The sequence below is a fragment of the Oncorhynchus mykiss genome, chromosome 13, assembly GCF_057628025.1.
Source record: "Oncorhynchus mykiss isolate SJ-2025 chromosome 13, ASM5762802v1, whole genome shotgun sequence".
Taxonomy (NCBI): domain Eukaryota; kingdom Metazoa; phylum Chordata; class Actinopteri; order Salmoniformes; family Salmonidae; genus Oncorhynchus; species Oncorhynchus mykiss.
In genome coordinates, this window is record NC_143034.1 from 60,100,090 (window position 1) to 60,125,621 (window position 25,532).

At 44.0% G+C, this 25,532-nt stretch overlaps 1 protein-coding gene across 2 annotated transcripts in view; it reads right to left on the reverse strand.

Annotated features, from left to right (window-relative positions):
• Positions 1-5,559: 5,559 nt before the first annotated feature.
• Positions 5,560-25,532, reverse strand: part of LOC110485210 (adhesion G protein-coupled receptor L1) — a 218,625-nt gene continuing 198,652 nt past the window's right edge. For both annotated transcript variants that reach the window (XM_090197034.1, XM_090197035.1), the window contains 10 exons: positions 20,935-21,144; positions 20,239-20,459; positions 19,878-19,944; positions 19,564-19,655; positions 18,525-18,693; positions 16,154-16,309; positions 15,452-15,548; positions 12,278-12,400; positions 8,032-8,049; positions 5,560-7,884 (listed from right to left, as the gene is read on the reverse strand). In XM_090197034.1, coding sequence (XP_090053160.1) covers positions 6,959-7,884; positions 8,032-8,049; positions 12,278-12,400; positions 15,452-15,548; positions 16,154-16,309; positions 18,525-18,693; positions 19,564-19,655; positions 19,878-19,944; positions 20,239-20,459; positions 20,935-21,144 — 2,079 coding nt within the window. In that variant the 3' untranslated portion in view covers positions 5,560-6,958. The remainder of the gene's footprint in view (positions 7,885-8,031; positions 8,050-12,277; positions 12,401-15,451; positions 15,549-16,153; positions 16,310-18,524; positions 18,694-19,563; positions 19,656-19,877; positions 19,945-20,238; positions 20,460-20,934; positions 21,145-25,532) is intronic.

Below are 25,532 nucleotides of genomic sequence, written 5' to 3' on the forward strand. Positions count from 1 at the left end.
CAGTTGATTCCTATTATATCTCAATAATTTCACTACACAGACAGAGACCTCTGTGTTACTGTTACAATGGGTTTGTGAGGCCAGTGGAGTTGATCTAATGCGCCTGGTTAGTTGATGAACTGGAACCTCCTGACTCCTCACCACAGCAACAGTAAGGCATCTAGAACAATACATCACATCCTTATCTCTGCTTCGTGTATAACCTTGCACGAACACACAGGCACACTGACACTCATCCCCCCCACACACACTCTGTCCCTGGCTAACTGTGACATCACATGTCCTGACACCGCTCCCTTTATGGCAGTTCCCTGGGGATAGACTACCTGACCCAGTGCTCCTCCTCTCCTCTCCTCCGCTCCGCTGCAGAGGAACCACTGACATGTTTTCACACTAACGCAGAGGTCACAGGATATGGGCATCACAAACCTGGGAGAGAAACAGTCCATCTGAGAAGGTCAGCAGCAGGGCAACGTTACTGTCAGATCACAGTGTCCTCCGCTGTCTATTGGAACACTGAGAGATGACTGTTCTACTGGGGTAGAGCTGCAGGGGCCGCAGACTTAAGGGACAGACTGACTCCAACTCTATCCTATAAGAACCTTCAATCCACCTGCCTGCACACATGGAGGTAGGGGCTAGATGCACGGACAGGGAGTAGTGGGATGGAAGTGAGATAGAGAGAGAGAGAGAGGTCTCTCCCTCTGTGGTCTCAGCACAGTAAATGATTAGCCAGTGTTATTATCCTAATCAGAGGTAACATAGGGATTTAGATGGGGGTGAAACTCCCATTGAGCAGGTCTCTGGGTCCTACAGTGCTTTCTGCTGTATAATCACTAGCATTACCACAATACAGTACGGCTCCACTGTTTATTGAGATATCAATCTGGTTTAAACAAAGCTTAAGACAAACAAATGAACTCCAAACAAAACTCTGGGATTAATGCTGGGCTAAAAGGGAGCTCACTGGTGGATTCAGATGGGATGGAGTGAGAGAGGTGAGGGAAGAGAGAGAGAGAGAAGAGAGAGAGAGAGGTGAGGGAAGAGAGAGAGAGAGAGAGAGAGAGAGAGAGAGAGAGGTGAGGGAAGAGAGAGAGAGAGAGGTGAGGGAAGAGAGAGAGAGAGGTGAGGGAAGAAAGAAAGAGAGAGAGAGAGAGAGAGGTGAGGGAAGAGAGAGAGAGAGAGAGGTGAGGGAAGAGAGAGAGAGAGAGGTGAGGGAAGAGAGAGAGAAAGGTGAGGGAAGAGAGAGAGAGAGAGAGGTGAGGGAAGAAAGAGAGAGAGAGAGAGAGAGGTGAGGGAAGAGAGAGAGAGAGAGAGGTGAGGGAAGAGAGAGAGAGAGAGGTGAGGGAAGAGAGAGAGAGAGAGGTGAGGGAAGAGAGAGAGAAAGGTGAGGGAAGAGAGAGAGAGAGAGAGGTGAGGGAAGAAAGAGAGAGAGAGAGAGAGAGAGAGGTGAGGGAAGAGAGAGAGAGAGAGCGAGAGGTGAGGGAAGAGAGAGAGAGAGAGAGAGAGAGAGAGAGGTGAGGGAAGAGAGAGAGAGAGAGAGAGGTGAGGGAAGAGAGAGAGAGAGAGAGGTGAGGGAAGAGGGAAGAGAGAGAGAGAGAGGTGAGGGAAGAGAGAGAGAGAGGTGAGGGAAGAAAGAGAGAGAGAGAGAGAGAGAGAGAGGTGAGGGAAGAGAGAGAGAGAGAGAGAGAGGTGAGGGAAGAGAGAGAGAGAGAGAGGTGAGGGAAGAGAGAGAGAGAGAGAGAGAGGTGAGGGAAGAGAGAGAGAGAGAGAGGTGAGGGAAGAGAGAGAGAAAGGTGAGGGAAGAGAGAGAGAGAGGTGAGGGAAGAAAGAGAGAGAGAGAGAGAGGTGAGGGAAGAGAGAGAGAGAGCGAGGTGAGGGAAGAGAGAGAGAGAGAGAGCGAGAGGTGAGGGAAGAGAGAGAGAGAGAGAGAGAGAGAGAGGTGAGGGAAGAGAGAGAGAGAGAGAGAGAGAGAGAGAGGTGAGGGAAGAGGGAAGAGAGAAGAGAGAGAGGTGAGGGAAGAAGAGAGAGAGAGAGAGAGAGAGAGAGAGAGAGAGAGAGAGAGAGAGAGAGAGAGAGAGAGAGAGAGAGAGAGAGAGAGAGAGAGAGGTGAGGGGAGAGAGAGAGAGCCTACACAGGAGATGGTGATGAAGGTTCTTCCCCTCCTGGTGAGTCTGTCCGTGCACAGTGTCTGTCCCTGTGAGGTTACCAGCTAAAGGTCAACTTTGAAGATCACATCAATAAAGGTGTAGGTGGTGATGTGATGATAATGATGGCGGTCAGTGTAGGCAATTAATTCACTTTCTTTATTCCTTCTAGTCAACATACATTCAATTGTTCATTGCTGACCGGTCAATGCTCCTATTGAATTAACTATGAGCTGCAAGGCCAATGTTTAATTAATATTTCCAGTAACAAGCAAAAGAAAATGTGCATAATTATCAGATCCTTCTGTAAACACAGACATACACAGCGGTCCAGTGGTAGGCATATAGTAACACTACCCTACCAGGCCGTTTCCAATGTTAAACCAAGTCAGACACACCAGCAGAGTATTGCACACATGCCTCCTGTAGAACACCTGGGCCTCCTATCTGAGTCTGAACTAAGAGAGATTCTTCTACCAAGAAGAAATGGAAATGGCTCTCAATCCTTCCCTTTCTCCCCCAAGATCCACAACTAAACTCAATGTGCCCTTTAGGACTCTTTAGGAAGAAGTGGGACACCCAGGCCCTAACCAAATGTCACCCTGAAGTGGACGCTGGAGAATCCATCTACTTGCCTAAATGTACTGCACATTTAAATGGGCTTACTTCAGCATTCGCATCGCACAGCTCAGCTATGTACAGAGATCTTGAAAAAAACAAAATAAAGCATGAATAAATGAACATAGAAATAAATATTCCAAATACATAAATAAATATAGAGATAAATAAAGCATTAGAAAAATACATAAATAAAGAGAATGGCAAAACTCTCAGATTTTTAAGGTTGGGACAGACTTCAGGGGGAAGGAACCTCATGAATACATCTCTGGTTTGATGGATGGTTTCTCTCTGGAAACGCTTTAATACTGCAACACTACATTCTGACATTCTGGTCTCATCAGTCAACTCTGCCTGTCATTCTGACTGTCTGGTCTCATCAGTCAACTCTGCCTGTCATTCTGACTGTCTGGTCCCATCAGTCAACTCTGCCTGTCATTCTGACTGTCTGGTCCCATCAGTCAACTCTGCCTGTCATTCTGACTGTCTGGTCTCATCAGTCAACTCTGCCTGTCATTCTGACTGTCTGGTCTCATCAGTCAACTCTGCCTGTCATTCTGACTGTCTGGTCCCATCAGTCAACTCTGCCTGTCATTCTGACTGTCTGGTCCCATCAGTCAACTCTGCCTGTCATTCTGACTGTCTGGTCCCATCAGTCAACTCTGCCTGTCATTCTGACTGGATGGTCCCATTGGTCAACTCTGCCTGTCATTCTGACTGGATGATCTCATTGGTCAACTCTGCCTGTCATTCTGACATTCTTGTCCCATTGGTCAACTCTGCCTGTCATTCTGACTGGATGGTCCCATCGGTCAAATCTGCTTGTCATTCTGACATTCTGGTCCCATTGGTCAACTCTGCCTGTCATTCTGACATTCTGGTCCCATTGGTCAACTCTGCCTGTCATTCTGACATTCTGGTCCCATTGGTCAACTCTGCCTGTCATTCTGACATTCTGGTCCCATTGGTCAACTCTGCTTGTCATTCTGACTGGATGATCTCATTGGTCAACTCTGTCTGTCATTCTGACTGGATGGTCCCATCGGTCAACTCTGCCTGTCATTCTGACTGGATGGTCCCATTGGTCAACTCTGCCTGTCATTCTGACTGGATGGTCCCATTGGTCAACTCTGCCTGTCATTCTGACTGGATGGTCCCATTGGTCAACTCTGCCTGTCATTTTGACATTCTGGTCCCATTGGTCAACTCTGCCTGTCATTCTGACTGGATGGTCCCATCGGGCAACTCTGCCTGTCATTCTGACTGGATGGTCCCATTGGTCAAGTCTGCCTGTCATTCTGACTGGATGGTCTCATTGGTCAACTCTGCCTGTCATTCTGACTGGATGGTCCCAACAGTCAACTCTGCATGTCATTCTGACTGGATGGTCCCAACAGTCAACTCTGCCTGTCATTCTGACTGGATGGTCCCAACAGTCAACTCTGCCTGTCATTCTGACTGGATGGTCCCATTGGTCAACTCTGCCTGTCATTCTGACTGGATGATCTCATTGGTCAACTCTGCCTGTCATTTTGACATTCTGGTCCCATTGGTCAACTCTGCCTGTCATTCTGACTGGATGTTCCCAACGGTCAAGTCTGCCTGTCATTCTGATTGTACTGTCTGTGTCTGAAATGGCACCCTATTCCCTACATAGTGGACAACTTTTTCCCTGGTGAAAAGTTGTGCATTATAGTTTCATTTTGAACATAGCATGCGTCTTTGATCCAAGTTCTGTCTTTGTTCGCATAGGGCTCTGGTTAATAGTAGTTCACTACATAGGCATGCCCTGGTCAGAACTGCACTACATATGAAATAGGGTGCCATTTCGGACAAACCCTGTCATTGTTCCTTGCTCAAGATCCTGTGAGGCAGCCTGAAGTGTCCCAGTTTTACGTTGGTACCTGAACCTCAGGAACAGCCACACAGAAGCAGCTGGCTACCCTAGTCTTTGAACAGCCACACAGAAGCAGCTGGCTACCCTAGTCTTTGAACAGCCACACAGAAGCAGCTGGCTACCCTAGTCTTTGAGATGGAAGCTAATAGAATAAAAGGCTTTCTCCTAGATATAGAATTACTGTCCCCTTCCTCTGGTGTGCATTCAATTCACCCAACAAAAATAGCTTTTTGAATGTACACACTTACAAAATTCCCACGAATATGGTACATATGCTTGAGCATATCACACACCCACATGTACACACACACTCTCCTCCACATGTACGCATACACGCTCACACACACACACTAGGCTCTGGAATAATGCTGAAACTATCTGTTAGAAACAGCAAAATGAAAGACGTTTGATAGAAAACAAATGTTATCTGACATGCTAAAACCCATCATATTAAAATGATATCATTTAGTTGTATCTAGGATATAAACCTTTCAAACAATACATTACTGACCAAAATCACATTATGGCTGCTGCCCTTGTACCACAATGCATTGGAACGCCCATGATGAGGCACAGTATGACATGTTATTATGACATCTATCCCCCCTCCCCCCACCCACACAGCACTTCCTGTCTGGGAATGTCAAAGGTCAAACATTAACAACATGTAATGGATTATATTACATAAAATTGTGCCAGGACTTTTTTTTAAACGTTTTTATTTGTATGCAAAATCTACCACCCATCATACTCTTTCTCTCTCTCTGTTTTTCTGTTCGAGAGATTTTCACTGAATGGCACAGCACTAGTTATGACTGAAGAGAACGACAGTGAGAGAGCAAGATAAAGACGGGCAGAGAGATGGAGTGCATCATTCAGGTCACAAACTCCAAAACATTTTCTTTTTTTCTTTTGTTGTTTTGTTGCAGTACAAGAAGTCTGTTTTTAGTATTTCTTACTTTTTTGTTGCTTTTCTTCATCTGGTTTCTGTATTTACACGGTAGGAGTAGAGTAAGTACTGTAGTTTGTGTGGTTCCTATGTACAGGGTTAGACTTGCGTAACGGCTGAAGTGCTTCCAACATTTAGAGTCCATTCTGTCACAACCACACATAGGTGACGTGGACACATCCATTGAAGAGGGCATCCATTCTTAAAGGGTGCACAATCTGTCCCTTTAACCCTCCGGGTGATGCAACAGAAAGTCACCAAGATAACATATTCTTCTTCAAAGTTAGTAAAGCAGTCTTTTACTTTTCAAATGTCTGAAGAAAATAACAAAAAAGCCCAAATAAAAAAAAAGTCATTGTCCGTTCCTCGAGTCCTAAAGATCTACCTCTTGACCCCTGACCCTTGACCCCTCAAACAGCCTTCCTGTCCTGTGGTGTACTTCCTACTTCCTCAGTCTCTCCTCTAGTTCTGTACATAAGAGTCAGTTCATAGCAAGATAAAATAAAGGCAACTACTCTTAGACAGCTCCAACTGCCTTTGTCTGAACAATTGTTCTGGCTTCTTTTTACTCAGATGGAGGGTTGTGTCTGATGTTCAGAAACAAGCACTTCTGTGAGTGAGTGAGCGTGTGTGTGTATGTCTGTGTGTGTGCGAATGCTCCAGTTTCTGTTCTGGCTGGGAAAATGTATTTTTGGCAACACTGAAGTAGCTTTCAGAGATTTTTTTCCTACGGTATAATAGGCTACTACAGTATATCCCCTGTCTCCACAGCTAACTACGCCGAGCAAATGATGAGTGAACAAAAAGAGAGATGGAACATGAAAAAGGGAAAGAGAAAAGGGAACTAGAAAATGAGACCAATTTCTCGAGAGGAATGTTTGTAGAAATTCAGTGAAATTAAATAAAATGGACTTTGAACAAAGTTAAGTTGAGAAATATCTGTAGCTCTGTAGGAGTAAGGTATAAGGGGCTTGTTGGATTGGTACATTCAGAGTGCTGGACTTGGCATCTGTCTGCTGCGTGCCAAGAGAAAGGGGGATGTTGAAAAGAGAGAAGGAGAGAGCGGGTGAATGTTCCAGAGAAGAACAACTCAGCCATCACTCCACCAGACAGCGGAGGTTCTCTAGGATAAGACTGTTGCCGTGGAGACAGCTAAAACTCTCCTTAAATGTACATTTGCTCGCTCATCTTTCAATACAAATAAAGAGGGAAAAAAAGGCAACCAATCAAGCAGGAAGTGGAGAGGAGCGAGAGAAAGAGAGAGAGGCGGGTTCTGAGGAGGCAACCAGCCAGCCTTCATCCTCATCCTCATCATCTTGGTCCCCGTCCGCATCCTCCCGGTTCCAGTCACAGGCTGGTGACCAGCTGCATCTGTCCGTCTCCCTCGCTGTGGGTGGGCTCCTGGCCGGGGTGCCCCTCCCCCTCCCTACTGGGCCTCCTGGGGGGCGGGGCCTGGTAGAAGGTCTGCATGGGTGCTCCTCGAGACCCCAGGGCGGGCCTCCCAGAGCTGTAATAGAGCTCCTCAGGGGGCTGGGCCGAGCGGGGCACCACCTCCAGGGGCTCGGGGCTACTGTCCGGGTAGGGCGAGTCTCGCAGGTTGGTGATGCTGGTGTACAGGGAGTCCCTGGCGGGAGAGTCAGGGCCCTGTCCCCCAGACCCCTGGCCTCCGGCGCTGTGCCCACTGTGGCCACTGTGGCCCAGGCTCTCTGTAAGGTCGGCCGTGTAGCTCTCTGACTCCTCGGGGTCAGACTGGTAAAGGACAGACTGGGCTCTCTGCAACAGCAGCGGCTCCTCCAGGGCTTTGTAGAGCAGCTCTACGTCCTGCGGCGTCCTCTGGCGCCCGCCTTCTCTGGACAGGAAGTCCTCATCGTCGTCCAGGCTGATGCTCGGCTCTGGCACAGCTACTCCCGTGCCTCGGCCTACTCCGCCATGAGGAGGGCCCCTCGCCAGACTACCACATACCCTATCCCCGCCCCCAGCTCCTGCCCCACGCAGGTTGTTGTGCACCAGCTCAGAGATGATCATCTTCTCGAAGGCAGCTGCGTCAGACAGGTTGCGCCGTATTCCGTCCCCGCCCAGGGTTTCAGACCCGCGGGGGTTGAGGAGGGGAGGGGGGGCGTCTGCACACCCCATGCCCCCGCCCAGGAAGTCACAGCTGCCCCCGCCACCGCCCACCGGCCCCACGCTGCGGAGGGAGTAGCTGTTGTTGAAGTTACCATTGAGGGGCAGGGTGTCCATACCACATGGATCACGGGCCTTACACAAAGTGTTCTCTGCACAAACACACAGCACACACAACACATAGGGGTTATTAAATAGAATTAGGGCTTAAACATTATTATTTGGAGAAAATATAATATTTGTGCAAACACTATAATACACACTGATAGTAACATAAAGGTTTATAGACGTGGACATACTTGGGTCACGGAAGGTTCCTGTAGATCCATGGAGAAGCCACAAAGAAAGGAATTAAAAATACTGGTGAGTGAGTCACTTTTACTCCTCCTCTCTCCTCCTCTCTCTCTTTCATCACTCTCTCTCTCTGTCGCTCTATTTTGCTCTCCCTCTCTCTACAATCAATAGCTTTTATTGCTATGATAAAGACTAACAAGAGAACACATCAGCCAATAATACCCACAACAAAAGTCAAACCACTCAAACAAATATACAAGTCAATGTATTAGCCAGTAAGAGGCTTTGAAGCCACCGGTCAGCCATATAGGAATTAATGGAATTATACAGTATGTTAATTCAATGTTTCAAGGACACAATGACATGTATTTTTAAGTATTTTGATGTTGTAGTGGGGACAGTAATGTCAGAACCAAAAATTATATATATTTTTTATTTTATGTTTAGCTCTATAATATAATAAACGTGACAAAAACAAATGTAGACATTAATAAATGCTTTTCCATAGCTTCCCCCAAAAATGTTTACAACGGTGAGGGTGTGCCAAGATGGAGGAGTGGTGGCTTCAAAACAGCGCCTCCTGTTAGTCATCTAGTGTAAATCATCTATAAATCATTGATAAAGCACAGGCACACAAACAGCCTCATAAACAAACACACAACTTGTAGTTTTGACATGATAATCCACCATCATTTACACCACACACACACACACACACACACACACACACACAAACACACACACACACACACAAACCACTGTGGTATATTCTGCTGTCTGTGAGCCTGTGATTCAGTACATCCATAATGCATGCACCGCCATCTCATAAAGTAGCAGTAATGCTTATTCTACGACGCGCCTTCAACACACCAAAATATGTTGTGATTTTCCTCCTAAATTGCCATCACAGGGTAATCGCATCGAAATGAGAGGCATAGCGAGGCATGGCTTCCCTAAGCAAATCCGTGTTAGACTGCGGTTCGGTGTGGATTTAATTTTTAATGCGTGGTATGATTTTAATCAAGACTCGTCGGTTGTTGCTATGGCGGTGGTGGAAGGGCTAATTAGACATTCTAATGAAGTACACTTCCTACTTCCTCTCCTCTCAGGGTTCTAAAAATGTCCCTGCCGCTGCTGAGCCGGACCCCGTGGCCGTCAGGCTGCCTGACGCATTGTGCAGAGAGTGTTTAAAATATTAAACAGAGATGCTGTCTACAATTTCAGGCCTCTACTACAACACAACAGGCTGCTACTATAGTAACTCTCTACTGGCTGGCACACTCCCTCTCAGTCAGGCAGGGAGCACACAGATAGAGAAGAGATGAGAGAAGAGGAGAGAGAAGAGGAGGGAGCACAGAGCGAGTACTCTGGATAGCTCTACTACCCTAAGACCTATAGTATTATGAGAGTACTCTGGATAGCGCCTCCATTTAAGACCTACAGTACTATGAAAGTACTCTGGATAGCACCTCTACTTAAGACCTACAGTACTATGAGAGTACTCTGGATAGCTCTACTACTTAAGACCTACAGTCCTATGAGAGTACTCTGGATAGCGCCTCTACTTAAGACCTACAGTACTATGAGAGTACTCTGGATAGCTCTACTACTTAAGACCTACAGTACTATGAGAGTACTCTGGATAGCGCCTCTACTTAAGACCTACAGTACTATGAGAGTACTCTGGATAGCTCTACTACTTAAGACCTACAGTACTATGAGAGTACACTGGATAGCGCCTCTACTTAAGACCTACAGTACTATGAGAGTACTCTGGATAGCTCTACTACTTAAGACCTACAGTAATATGAGAGTACTCTGGATAGCTCTACTGTAAGAATAGGGAATACAAAGTAGGACTACCACCTAAGGGCTACTGCCAGAAGATCTATCTAGTATACTGCAATTGAAGTCGGAGGTTTACATACACCTTAACCAAATACATTTAATCGTAGTAAAAAGTCCCTGTATTAGGTCAGTTAGGATCACAACTTTATTTTAAGAATGTGAAATGTCAGAACAATAATAGAGAAAATTATTTATTTCAGGTTCTATTTCTTTCATCACATTCCCATTGGGTCAGAAGTTTACATACACTCAATTAGTATTTGGTAGCATTGCCTTTAAATTGTTTAAATTGTTCAACCATTTCGGGTAGCCTTCCACAACCTTCCCACCACAAGTTGGGTGAATTTGGGCCCATTCCTCCTGACAGCGCTGGTGTAACTGAATCAGGTTTGTAGGCCTCCTTGCTCGCAGACGCTTTTCAGGTCTGCCCACACATTTTCTATAGGGTGGAGGTCAGGGCTTTGTGATGTCCACTCCAATACCTTGACTTTGTTGTCCTTAAGCCATTTTGCCACAACTTTGGAAGTATGCTTGAGGTCATTGTCCATTTGGAAGACCCATTTGCGACCAAGCTTTAACTTCCTGACTGATGTCTTGAGATGTTGCTTCAATATATCCACATCATTTTCCTATCTCATGATGCCATCTATTTTGTGAAGTGCACCAGTCCCTCCTGCAGCAAAGCACCCCCACAACATGATGCTGCCAGCCCCGTGCTTCACGGTTGGGATGGTGATCTTTGGCTTGCAAGCCTCCCCCTTTTTCCTCCAAACATAACGATGGTCATTATGGCCAAACAGTTCTATTTTTGTTTCATCAGACCAGAGGACATTTCTCCAAAAAGTACCATCTTTGTCCCGATGTACAGTTGCAAACCGTAGTCTGGCTGTTTTTAATGGCGGTTTTGGAGCAGTGGCTTCTTCCTTGCTGAGTGGCCTTTCAGGTTATGTCGATATAGGACTTGTTTTACTGTTGATATAGATACCTTTGTACCTGTTTCCTCCAGCATCTTCACAAGGTCCTTTGCTGTTGTTCTGGGATTGCGTACATGGTGTTTATACTTGCGTACTATTGTTTGTACAGATGAACGTGGTACCTTCAGGCATTTGGAAATTGCTCCCAAGGATGAACCAGACTTGTGGAGGTCTACAATTGTTTTCTGAGGTCTTGGCTGATTTCTTTTCCTTTTCCCGTGATGTCAAGCAAAGAGGCACTGAGTTTGAAGGTAGGCCTTATAATACATCCATACCTCCAAATGATTCAAATTATGTCAATTAGCCTATCAGAAACTTCTAAAGCCATGACATAATTTTCTGGAATTTTCCAAGCTGTAAAGGCACAGTCAACTTAGTGTATGTAAACTTCTGACCCACTGGAATTGTGATACAGTGAATTATAAGTGAAATAATCTGTCTGTAAACAATTGTTGTAAAAATTACTAATGTCATGTACATTTCTAAAACTATAGTTTGTTAACAAGAAATTTGTGGAGTGGTTGAAAAATGAGTTTTAATAACTCCAACCTAAGTGTATGTAAACTTCCCACTTCAACAGTATTTACACTGAGTGTATAAAACATTAAGGACACATTCCTAATATTGAGTTCCAAACAGGTGCGCCTGGCACCTACTACCAGACCCCGTTCAAAGGCACTTACATGTTTAGTCTTGCCCCTTCACCCTCTGAAAGGTCCTCATACACAATCCATGTCTCAATTGTCTTAAGGCTTAAAAATAATTTTTTAACCTGTCTCCTGCCCTTCATCTACACTGATTGAAGTGGATTTAACAACTGACATCAATAAGGGATCGTAGCTTTCACCTGGATTCACCTGGTCAGTCTGTCATGGAAAGAGCAGGTGTTCTTAATGTTTTGTACACTCAGTGTATTTCTAGTATCTAAGTCAAAATGCTCCATAAACCCGAACAACTCAGATACATGAATCTGAATGGAGTCCACTGTCCCAATCACTCTAGCCACCGCTGTCTGCTGCTGTTCTCAGTGAATTATCACAGCATTACAACTGTATGTGACACATTTACTCTGGGGAGAGTCTGAGAAGGGAAGCTGTCCCCAAGATTTCTCCTTCAGTCACAGATGAAGCTTTACTTCTAATCAATTTCTGCTTCTTCATATCAACAAGGCAGGATTAGAGACCTGGCCAGATGGCTAGGCAGTTGGCACGGCTTTCTCTCTCTCTACTGCTGAATCCGTCTGACAGATACACACACTCATCGCCAGTGAAACAGACACACACTTTTTCCATCCTCCACACACAATGAGGCATAAAAAGACTAACAGACAGAAAAATATTTAGACGCAAAAAAATAAGAAAATATATTTGCATAATATGCAGAAGCACACGCACTACGGACACACACACACACACTAAGGTTTACTTACCGGTGGAGTTGAAGACCCCAGGAGAAGGGGGAGTGAAGCTCTCAGCTAGTAGGGTGTTGTAGGGAGAGGTGCCAGTACGGGTCTGTAACACTGGGTTGGTCAGGAGGTGGTTTCCCATGGTGGCTAAGAGAAAGAGACAAAACATCATAAACATCGACTTTACCGTAACCATCTAATTTACCGTAACCATCTAATTTACCGTAACCATCTAATTTACCATAAACATCGACTTTACCGTAAACATCGACTTTACCGTAAACATCGACTTTATCGTAAACATCTACTTTACCATAACCATCTACTTTACCATAACCATCTACTTTACCATAAACATCGACTTTACCGTAAACATCGACTTTATAGTAAACATCGACTTTACCATAAACATCGACTTTACCGTAAACATTGACTTTACCGTAAACATCGACTTTACCGTAACCATCTACTTTACCGTAAACATCTAATTTACCGTAAACATCTAATTTACCGTAAACATCTAATTTACCATAAACATCAACTTTACCATAAACATCTAATTTACCATAAACATCTAATTTACCATAAACATCTAATTTACCATAAACATCTACTTTACCATAAACATCTAATTTACCATAAACATCTAATTTACCATAAACATCTACTTTACCATAAACATCTAATTTACCATTAACATCTAATTTACCATAAACATCTACTTTACCGTAAACATCTACTTTACCATAAACATCTACTTTACCATAAACATCTACTTTACCATAAACATCTACTTTACCATAAACATCTACTTTACCATAAACATCTTTTTAGATTTGTTTTGGTATATTAACAACATTTTATATGATAATACAAAAATATAACAGACAATATAATTAGAGGCACTGTATAAATGTCATAACAATACCTCAAAATATAATACATAATGAATATTATACATCATTCATAATTAACATTATACATAGTAATACAGGCCATTGACAGTTTATTCAAAAACATGTTAAATTCCTATTCAAATCGATTGACAGTAATGTTCTACAGAGTAATGTATTTTACAGTACACCCCTGAATGTGTTTACCTTGCTATTGTAACCTTTGAGTAAAATACATTTCCTGCGGAAAGGTGCTGTTTGCAGGCAGCGTTGCCATTTGGAATATTGTTCTGTATCTTACAACGTAGTCGAAGGGGGAATACTAATGCATATCATTACGTAGTCAGAGAGTGCAGTCATTGAAACACAGTTCATTTCACAGTGAAATGCGAATGCCACCTTTAGACAAATATAATTCAAAGAAATGGAACATTGACAATGTTCTATAATGCCCATGTATGGCTTCAGCCCCAGGCGGTCGAATAGAAATGCCATGAAATTAAAAATGGGACAGCATGACGGAGAGTGGTCTAAGGCGAAGTGCAACCATCAGGTCTCAACCAAACCATTCATCACAGAGACAATGAGAAAGACAGAAATTCACAGAGAGAATTTCACACTAAAACACTCACATTCTTTCATTTCTTTGTTAGTTCGTTCACCCATCAACTCCCTCATTCACTCACTCTCCAATTCTTTCTCCTGCTCTCTACCTTACGCACACAGTCACTCTTTTATCCCCTCTCTCATTCTCTCTCTCTCTCTCTCTCTCTCTCTCTCTCTCTCTCTCTCTCGCTCTCTTGTCCCTGTTTCTCTCCACACCAAATTACTCAGGATTAGCTGTCCAGAAACACCTGGAAAGAATATCCTGTCGACAATTTAAAAACAACAACTTTTAAGTGTTGGAGAGAGAAAGTAGGGCAGGCACTGGGAATCTGGGGAGCTTCATTCAGAGAGGAGGAAGCCTCATCACGCCTTGTCTCCTGGACAGATCACTATTGTCTGAAGAGAAACAAGTTGATAAAGAAGTTAAGTGGGGAAATCAAAGAGATAAGAGATGCCAGCGATAACAACGAAGACAGCGGCTCTCGCCGAGATTCGTCCCATTTAATTATTGCTCCATGATAGCGTCTCTCCTTCTCTTTACTTATCGCTTTCTCTCTGTCTCTCGAATGGCGCTGCCATCTTTCGCTTTCTGCCAACAATGACAAACTTTTCTCAAACGCTTGGGAAAAGAAAGGACTTCGCACTTGGCAGCGCCTTTGTTTAGCGTTTCTCCCTCTAGCTCTATCCCTCCTCTATCCGTCCTTCACCTACCCCTCCTCCTCTCTTTATCCCAGCTTCCTCTGTCCCTCACATCCTCCTTCCACTTTCCCTATAAACTGAGTATACAAAACATTAAGAACACCTGCTCTTTCCATGACAGACTGACCAGGTAAATCCAGGTGAAAGCGTATTGATGTCACTTGTTAAATCCACTTCAATCAGTGTAGATGAAGGAGAGGAGACCGGTTAAAGAAGGATTTTTAAGCCTTGAGACATGGATTGTGTATGGGGTACGGTAGCATGTGCCAGGCGCACCGGTTTGTGTCAAGAACTGCAACGCTGCTGGGTTTTTCACGCTCAACAGTTTGCCGTGTTTATCAAGAATGGTCCACCACCCAATGGACCTCCAGCCAACTTGACACAACTGTGGGAAGCATTGGAGTCAACATGGGCCAGCATCCCTGTGGAACGCTTTCAACACCTTGCAGAGTGGATATTGGGAAGGTGTTTCTAATGTTTGGTATACTCAGTGTATACTTTTTCCTCCGTGATGTCAGTTCCAGGAAAGCGAATCTCCTTCCCCTCCCCTCCTCTCTTCTTACTGTCTCCTCCTCTCCTCGCACCCCTCCCTCACTTGTTCCTGTCACTCTCTTCAATAAGACTAATTACCCCCAGCCAGCTCGTACGCTAATCAGTTCATTAAAAACAAAATGGATGAAATTAACATAAAGAGTGACGGTTGATTTAGCGACTACCTCTGTCATCATCAACTCTTCCCTCCCTCCCAGATAATTCTGATCCCCATGACGATGGCTGCCACGGCGACGGTATGCCACCGGCTGCTCAGGCTATTGCTCGTGTCAATGTACACTGGCTCCTCTTCCTCGCTCTCTGTCTCTGACAGTAGACTCAGCGGTGCTCCTACTTCGTTCTGCCTGTCTGTCTGTCAGTTCTGATGAGCCTGCCATAGAGGTGTGCGTGATTGGAGAGGGGGACAGCAGGGGGGTTAGAGGGGGGTTAAGGGGGTGGGGAGTCTCACCACGGTTGAGTGAAGGAGTACTGTTGATGTCTCCCGCCATGAAGGAAGATTCCGTCTGCTTCCGAACCGTGTCGTTCCACATCCTGCGGATCCGACTCTAGAACGCCGGAGAAGAGAAGCACACAGTGACGCAAAACAAGACAGACAGACAGATATTAACAAGACAGACAGACAGATAGATAGACAGACAGGAATAAACAATATGATATGATATTGTAACTATGTGAGGCTGGAACATTGCCAAGCTTGCATGGATCTGTCTAAAACTACTAAGCAAACACATACATGCCACCAGAGATACATGAAGTAAATAAGCTCACGCAGTAGGCATACTAACATAAACAAGTTAATGCACGCAGATAAACAACATCAGATTGAGACGTGGTAGATCCAAATAGAGATGATATTAGATTTGTGAAGTGTGTGATAGCCGGTATGTCAACTGTAGAAAGAGTGTATGGTGTGTGTGTGTGTTTAGAGTGTTGTCAAAGAGAATTAGGTATGGGACAGGCCTACACTTTGTAGATTGGTGCGTGTACCCGTAATCTGTGGGTTTGTGTATGGCATGATGTGGCCTGTGTGTGCACCCATGTAGTCCCTTAGAGTCTGTGCATGTATGCATGCGTGCACATGTGTGTGTGTGGTGTGTATGTGTTTGTGGTGTGTGTGCGTGTGTGTGTGTGTGTATGTCCGTTCACTGACCTGTCTGTGTGCGGCAGCGTGGCGGGCCTGGTTGCCAGTGTAGTAGCGGTTGTTGGCACGCAGGGCAGAGTTCTTCAGGGAGCCGTGGGAGCTGGTGGTGGAGGAACGGCTGCAGCAGTACGAGTGACGCAGACACTTACTGTACTCCTTATGCACCTGCATGGAGAGAGAGGGCAAACATGGCTTAGACACACGCATGTAAGCAGTAGACTCGCATACATACACACTAGTGGTGCGCGAGTCGGCTGTTTATTCACCTGCACCTGCCCATAACTGCTAGTAACCCATCCTCAACCGCACAACTATATGTGATAAAGTGAAAATCTGCACTGGAATCGCTAATATAGAAAATGTGCTGTAGGCTACAGTCAAAGATGGAGGAACGATTTTTTTTGACAGGGGAGGGGGTGCAAGACTTTTTGTTGGTGCCTGATTTAGATATGTTTCTGCTTCTAATTTTCAACATTTTGGTCGGCTATTAGTTAGTCAGGGTGGCAGGGTAGCCTAGTGGTTAGAGCGTTGGACTAGTAACCGAAAGGTTGCAAGTTCATATCCCTGCGCCATCAAGGTACAAATCTGTTGTTCTGCCCCTGAACAGACAGTTAATCCACTGTTCCTAGGCCGTCATTGAAAATAAGACTTTGTTCTTAACTGACTTGCCTAGTTAAATAAAGGTAAAATAAAAAGTCATCTTGTCTATAATTAGACCTTCTCTTCTGTCATTATATGTTGCCTTAGAAGACTAAATAAACCATTGATCACCAGAATAAGATCATAAATTGATAGAATGAATCCTTCAATCTAGTTAATATCGGTAGTGTCACCGGTTTCTTTTTCCTCTGAGGAGGAGGAGTAAGAGATGTCGGACCAATGTGCAGCGTGGTAAGTGTCCATTTTAGTTTATTAAACTGAACACTAAAGAATACAAAATAACAAAGTGAACGATACAAACGAAAACCCAAACAGTCCTGAAATGTGAAACAAACATTACAACAGGAAACAATCACCCACAACTCAAAAGTGAAACCAGGCTACCTAAGTACGGTTCTCAATCAGGAACAACGATTGACAGCTGCCTCTGATTGAGAACCATACCAGGCCAAACACAGAAATCCCAAATTAAAGAAAAAATAACATAGACAACCCACCCAACCCACGCCCTGACCATACTAAAACAAAGACATGACAACAGAACTAAGGTCAGAACGTGACAGGTAGGCTAATGTTCTCTGTCATCTCTGCTTCTTTCGTGGAGGAAAGATGTTTAGGGAAAATTATTACATTTCCAAATGACACCAGTTTGACCGGTTGTAAGCTGTGAAAACGACCCAACATGTTTCTGTTAACATTTCAGTTCGGCCTGGATGCATATTTTAGGTGGTTGAAATACTATCAGCTTTTATGATGTTGATAAAGAGAGCACCTTTGCAGACAGTATCTAACTGCACATTCACATTCTCTCAAGATGCTGAAAGAAATCATATTTCTCCACTCCTGTCCCAGAATCAAAATATAGTCTACATTTGTTGTATCATTTTACTACAAGAAATGCTTAATTCTGCAGCATTATTAAGGCTATGTGAGAGGTTATAGACCTACAGTCAGTGTCCAGATTTCCGTTTCCATTTAACCCATCTGAACAGTAGGCTACAGTTCCCTTCTCGTGCCATAGGCCTATCTGAAGTCCTCGTCTTGTGTCTGTTGAATGTGTATAGTGCCTCACAACCATCACACATAACATAGTCAGCACTGCTATCATCCTCTTTTACCACTTCTAATCTTTCACAAACATTACTTTTCTGTCCCTCCCTTCTCTTTATTTTCAACTCTCCATTTTGAGCTCTTGAATTAAACTCTGACATTGTTCTTTTTGCCTCCGTGGGTCAAAAGTTAACTTTTCTACCCGTTCCCAAAATAATTTTCAGATTGGCATGTAGGCTATTGGTGCATGTACAGTTAGGCCCTAAGGCTAATGCCAGATAGCCTAAAACAGCTAAAGAAAAACCTCAATGTAGCCTAGACATATAAATTACACAAGAATTATACATTTATGGATTTTTCATTCTGAACATACGGACTCAGACCTTTTAGGGCAAGATTTTCATCAGCCAAAGACATACATGCTTTGAGCAAATTAACATTTCAAATAGACAGAGCTCTGAATAGTGCACCTAGTGATGTACCGTGCATAATTACCCTGTTTAATTAAAATGTGGTTAAATAATCACCTCCTTCTCACAGGAATTATTAAGGGAAAGTAACAACATAAGGCTGCAGACTGTAATTATATTCCATCATATCTATTTAAAATGTTATGCTTAGTTTACTCAATAGAAAAGGTCCCTTTTAGATATGTGAGTGTTTGAGTTACCTTTTTCTGCAGAGCGCAGTGGAAGATGAAGATGAACATGCCCTGGAAGGCGTTGAAGGTGGTGAAGAGGTAAGCCATGATAACTGTGTTCTCGTTGATGAAGAGGAGGCCGAAGGACCAGGTCAGGCCAAGCAGGAAGAGCAGGGCGATGGCCCCAATAGCCCATGACCTGGGGAGGAGAGGGCATGCTAATGTTAGCTTAGCGTCACAATGAAACCACTCACACAGACCGAAGCCAACCCTCTACCCAGCATGGCTGTTTTGCCTTAAGATGCATGTGTCTCAACTGTACTGGCTTTGAACCTACTATCTGGAATATCTGCTTTGAAAATTACTCATTGTTATTACAATACAACGTGGTCTCAGAGCATGTTGTATTATACTGTACCTAAATCTGAGATACTACATTTAGTATGATATGTTACGTCTCGTATGGTATGTATTCATTTGTGGATCTTCATTATTTCAAAACGTATATATGTTATGAATTCCAATTTGTTGTTGCTAATGTTAGCTAGGTGGCTAGCTCTTGAGGTTAGGATTTAAGGTTAAGGATTTATGGTTAAGGATAGGAGTTAGGTTAAAGGGTTAAGGTTAGTTAAAAGGGTTAAGGTTAGGGTTAGCTAAAAGGGTTAAGGTTAGGGTTAGGTGAAGGGTTATAAGGTTAGGGGAAGGGTTAGCTAACATGCTAAGTAGTTGCTAATTAGCTAAAATTGTCCATGATGAGATTCAAACACTCAACCTTTGGGTTGCTAGACGTTTATGTTATTTGTCCACCCATCAACCCCGACCAAACACCCTACTTTTCTTATGTAAAAACACCAGACATAACATATCATACTAATACTATCATATCATACTTTAAGTGTCCTGGATTTACATCTACTATGTAACCAGTCTGGACAATATGACAAACATTATTCTGCTTTTCCTTCATTTTTTCAGATTTCCAACCCATGTCTCACTGATACAGGAAATGCCCTAATCACATGACCTGGGAGGCTTCACTGACCCCTAACATCTGCTGAGAGGGACTCACTTGATGTTGTCGAGGCGACTGGAGTCAGGTTTTAGGGCAGAGGAGTTGCGGGTCATCTTGTGCACGGTGATCATGAGGAACACCAGGTTCAGCTAGTGGGGGAAAGGTCAAAGGTTACACACCTCTACAACACATTCAGTGGAATCCTAGAACAGACTCTGGTCTTAAATTGTTGTGATATTTGTGAAGTTAGTCTTTAGTACAGGCCCTATGTTCCTCCAGGAACTAAGAGGATTCAGTAAATAAGTAAGTAGCCTGAATGAAAAAGAATGTAATACAGTTGGTCATAATAGCATCATAATGAATGACTGTACCATAATAACAAAAGAAACAGGGCCAATGAAGCTCCAGATGAAGTAGTTATCCACCCGCAACCAGCACCTAGACATGGGACATAGGAAAACATTCAAATATCACAGTCACAGTCGCACACACACACAAATCACACATCACACATCCACTCATTCCCTGTCTCGGAGGATATCTTATAGAAGCTAATCAGCAGGCTTCGGCTAACTGTTCAAAACCCTTGTCCATGGGGGGAAGGAAAGAGAACAATCCTCTTCACACTACACTCCATATTACATTCCCTGTCAGGGGAATAGTCTAGGCACTCTAAACTAGCATAATCCTGTCTCTCAATCTGCAGGTGAAAAGGGACTGCTTCACACGTACGCTTTCTTGGTCCCATAGCTCCGGTAGTCTATGGCTGCCGAGATGCCCACCACCAGAGCTGGGAAGCAGTAGCCACACAGGTAGTAGTACTTCTTGCGGGAGTACTCGCTCTCAAACACCTCCACCAGCAACAGATAGAGCTGCACCCCCTCCAGACACATCCAGGAGAATGCAGCCAGGAAGAAGAAGTGAAGCAGCCCAGCAAAGATCGGACAGGCAATCTGAGACAGAGAGAAGGAGAAGGAGAAAGAGGGAGACAGAGGGAGGTCAGGGAGTGAGAGAGAGAAAGAATGAGAAGGAGAGTAAAATAATATAGAAAAGAGAGATTTAAAAAACAGAGGGGTGAAAAGGAGTGAAAGAGAAAAGGAAAATAGCAAAGGAAGGTGAGTAAGATCCAGAAAAGGACAGCATAGGGTCATTCAAGCCCTGTAACAGAGGACCTTTTCATTCTCATGATCCATAATGAAAAGCACTTCCCCTTTAGTCTGTCTGATGGTGTTCCAAGTGCGAGACAGACGTCTCTCTGTCCTGTATTAGGTGTTCCATGTACGAGGCACTTGTCCCCTTGCCTGGCCCCAGATCAGTTATTTCACATGCCACATGACAATGTCTTTATGACTTAACAAGACAGCACAATCAGATCTGGAACCAGGCTACATGTCCCTCTCTCCCTCTCCCCTCCCCTCCCCTACTCACGTGGTACTGGGTCTTGTCGATTCCGATAAGGAAGAGGAGCTCTGCGATGAAGAGGTTGATGCAGAGGTTCTTGTGGATGGTGTTGCGGTCGGTCTGCAGGCCCCTCAGGAAGCAAAAGGTAGAGATGCAGATAGCCAGGCACACCAGGCTGATCACAATGCCCACCCAGGTGATCACAAACAGGATCAACTCGTGCATCCTCCCAGGGTACTGTGGAGAGAGGGATGGTGGGGATGGAGAGGGAGGAAAAGGGGTGGGGGAGAGAGATGGGGGAGAAGAGGAAGAAGAGAGGTGAGACAGATATAGGGAGGAAAGGGATGGGAGGTAGGAATGATGGGAGACAAGGAGAAAGGGTGAGAGTGAGAGAGTTTATATTTATAAATGTATTCTCATTCAGCTAAAATGTAGACAAGAAGACAAGACATCCTGAAAAAAGACATGACATTCACATTCAAGTGAATGTCAGTCAGAGTTGCAGGACATGAATTTGTAAGTGTGAGTGCGTGGGAGGGAGAAATAAAGAGAGAGAGAGAGAGAGAGAGATTGAAGGAGAAAGAGAGAGTAGTTTGAGTAAGTGTGCGTGTGTTTACATGCATGTGTGTGTTTGTGTACGTGTGTGTGCATGTATGTGTGTGTGTGTGTGTGTGTGTGTGTGTGTGTGTGCCAAGGTTATTATATTTTAGCGTTTTTATATTTGTCTTTATATCTATTAGTTTGAAGAACATTGTTTCAAATCAGTTTAGTTTCAGTTAGTTTCACATTCACTTTACTAGTTTTTATTTAGTTTAAAGGGGCAATCAGCAGTTGCTACATACAGCCTTGTAAATTAATGACATGCACCCATTGATTCTTGAAGAATATTACTTATAAATGAGCTTAGTTCAACTGTCATACCCCATCAGGACTTCAAAAATAAGCTTGTTTATTCTGTAAACAAAGTAAATGTAAACAAACAATGTATAGTATAAAAAACAAGGTTAAAACTATAATTTGGATATCATGCATGGACAGTCCTTGCATGCATAGCTATGTCTATGAATTTCTTGTTTTTACTTCCTGCTTTTACTTCCTGTTTTGAGAAATTGTAGAAATGGGTGGGGGTATTGTAGGAATGGGTGGAGTTTAGTCATAATTATGACTGTGGGTGTGTTATCTAGTGACGGCCATCAATATGTGCTGTGTCATAGAGATCCTGTTAAATTACTAGAGGGGCTATTTAATAAACCCTCAACATTCCATCAGCAACTGATTTCAGCAAGTTTATGGATGTGGATTGACTGCATTGTTTGAATAGAATGTTGGCATATTGGCCGTTTCTTTGAAAAGTGAATGGAATTATTCCTCTACAATTGGATGGCTAGCTAGCTAACAGACCAACTCCCTAACCAAAATGGCAGATCTTTATCCAATCATAAGAAGGTTCATGTCCATTCTAGTATTCAAATTCTTAATTATATGTGCTGTGATTGGTAGATTCAGCTCTAATGAGATTACATAAACATATATTCCACTGTATTAGCCACATCAGTTAACATCATTTCACTGAACATTCTACATTACCGTGGAAATGATTGCGTCACAATACCAGGCAGCCATTGCGAGTGTACCCATGAGTTTAACAGTCAAATTGCCAGGGTGAGCGGTTCCAAGCCCATTTTATTTATAGTTTGCTACAACACCTTGCTTGTTTCAGCAAGGTGTAATAACATTTTATCATGTTGTCAAGAGTCCAAGAGTTATCGCAGAAACAGGGCACGTTTGATCACTTTTGTCAAGTCGTTGACCATTTTTGGTCACAGCCTTCCAAAGTGTGTTGCATTATGGTGATAAAATCTGTCTGACTTGATATGACAACTGCATGAACTTGACAAAAACCATGTGGTCAAAGATCATGAAGTTTTGACTGCAGTCAACTTCAAGTTTCTGCATTTGCTCTTCATCAACTTCATCCTGTAGCCATTGCCTGAATTGTAGGAGGCTCTATTGTCAACCAATCATTATGGTGTTTTTGTTTGACCCACGGGAAGTGACCAAAGACATGACTGAAACAGGAGCACACTTTGCCGTGATTCACATACTGTATATGTAAATTCATTTAAAAAAAATAAAGGTCCTCTCACTGTCAACTGTGCTTATTTTCAGCAAACTTAAGATGTGTACATATTTGTATAAACATAACAAGATTCAACAACTGAGACATAAACTGAACAAGTTCCACAGACATGTGACTAACAGAAATGGAATAATGTGTCCCTGAACAAAGGGGGGGTCAAAATCAAAAGTAAGTCAGCATCTGGTGTGGCCACCAGCTGCATTAAGTACTGCAGTGCATCTTCTCCTCATAGAGTGCACCAGATTTGCCAGTTCTTGCTGTGAGCTGTTACCCCACTCTTCCACCAAGGCACCTGCAAGTTCCCGGACATTTCTGGGGGGAATGTCCCTAGCCCTCACCCTCTGATTCAACAGGTCCCAGACTTGCTCAATGGGATTGAGATCCGGGCTCTTCGCTGGCCATGGCAGAACACACCCTCCTCCCTCATGTAGTACCCTTCCTGCAGGCTCATCCTGACATGACCCTCCAGCATGACAATGCCACCAGCCATACTGTTCGTTCTGTGAGTGATTTCCTGCAAAACAGGAATGTCAGTCACCCCTGTAATGCACAGCGTTGAGATTGCCTGCAATGACAACAAGCTCAGTCTGATGATGCTGTCACACACCGCCCCAGACCATGACGGACCCTCCACCTCCAAATCGGTCTCGCTCCAGTGTACAGGCCTCGGTGTAACGCTCATTCCTTCGATGATAAATGTGATTCCGACCATCACCCCTGGTGAGACAAAATCGCGACTCGTCAGTGAAGAGCACTTTTAGCCAGTCCTGTCTGGTCCAGCGACAGTGGGTTTGTGACCATAGGCGACGTTGTTGCCGGTGATGTCTGGTGAGGACCTGCCTTACAACAGGCCTACAAGCCCTCAGTCCAGCCTCTCTCAGCGTATTGCAGACAGTCTGAGCACTGATGGAGGGATTGTGTGTTCCTGGTGTAACTCGGGCAGTTGATGTTGCCATCCTGTACCTGTCCCACAGATGTTTGGATGTACCAATCCTGTGCAGGTGTTGTTACACGTGGTCTGCCACTGTGAGGACGATCAGCTGTCCGTCCTGTCCCCCTGTAGCGCTGTTTTAGGCGTCTCACAGTACGGACATTGCAATTTATTGCCCTGGCCACATCTGCAGTCCTCATGCCTCCTTGCAGCATGCCTAAGGCACGTTCACGCAGTTGAGCATCTTTCTTTTGGTATTTTCAGAGTCAGTAGAAAGGCCTCTTTAGTGTCCTACGTTTTCATAACTGTGACCCTAATTGCCTACCGTCTGTAAGCTGTTAGTGTCTTAACGACCGTTCCACAGGTGCATGTTCATTAGTTGTTTATGGTTCATTGAACAAGCATGGGAAGCAGTGTTTAAACCCTTTACAATGAAGATACGTGAAGTTATTTGGATTTTTACGAAGGATCTTTGAAAGACAGGGTCCTAAAAAAGGGATGTTTATTTTTTTGCTGAGTTTATATATAATGTGATATTTGATTCTCTCTCACCAATTGATAGTCCAATGTACACGCACATACAGTGGCCTGCGAAAGTATTCACCTCCCTTGGCATTTTTCTTATTTTGTTGACTTACAACCTGGAATTAAAATAGATTTTTGGGGGATTTGTGTCATTTGATTTACACAACATGCTTACCACTTTGAAGATGCAAAATACTTTTTATTGTGAACAAACAAGAAATAAAAAATAAAAAAACAGAAAACTTGAGAGTGCATAACTATTCACCCCCCCAAAGTCAATACTTTGTAGAGCCACCTTTTGCAGCTGGGGTATGTCTCTATAAGCTTGGCACATCTAGCCACTGGGATGTTTGCCCATTCTTCCAAGCAAAACTGCTCCAGCTCCTTCAAGCTGGATGGGTTCCACTGGTGTACAGCAATATTTAAGTCATACCACAAAATCTCAATTGGATTGAGGTCTGCGCGTTGACTAGGCCATTCCAAGACATTTAAATGTTTCCCCTTAAACCACTTGAGTGTTGCTTTAGCAGTATGTTTAGGGTCATTGTCCTGCTGGAAGGTGAACCTCTGTCCCAGTCTCAAATCTCTGGAAGACTGAAACAGGTTTCCCTCAAGAATTTACCTGTATTTAGAACCAGCCATCATCCATCTGATCAGTTTCCCAGTCCCTGCTGATGCTGCCACCACCATGCTTTACTGTGGGGATGGGGTTATCAGGGTGATGAGAGGTGTTGGATTTGAGGCAGACATAGCATTTTCCTGGATGGCCAAAAAGCTACATTGTTGTCTCATCTGACCAGAGTACCTTCTTCCATATGTTTGGGAAGTCTCCCACATGCCTTTTGGCGAACACCAAAAAGCAATGGCTTTTTTTCTGGCCACTCTTCCGTAAAGCCCAGCTCTGTGTAGTGTAGGGCTTAAAGTGGTCCTATGGACAGATACTCCAATCTCTGCTGTGGAGCTTTGCAGCTCCTTCGAGGTTATCTTTGGTCTCTTTGTTGCCTCTCTGATTAATGCCCTCCTTGCCTG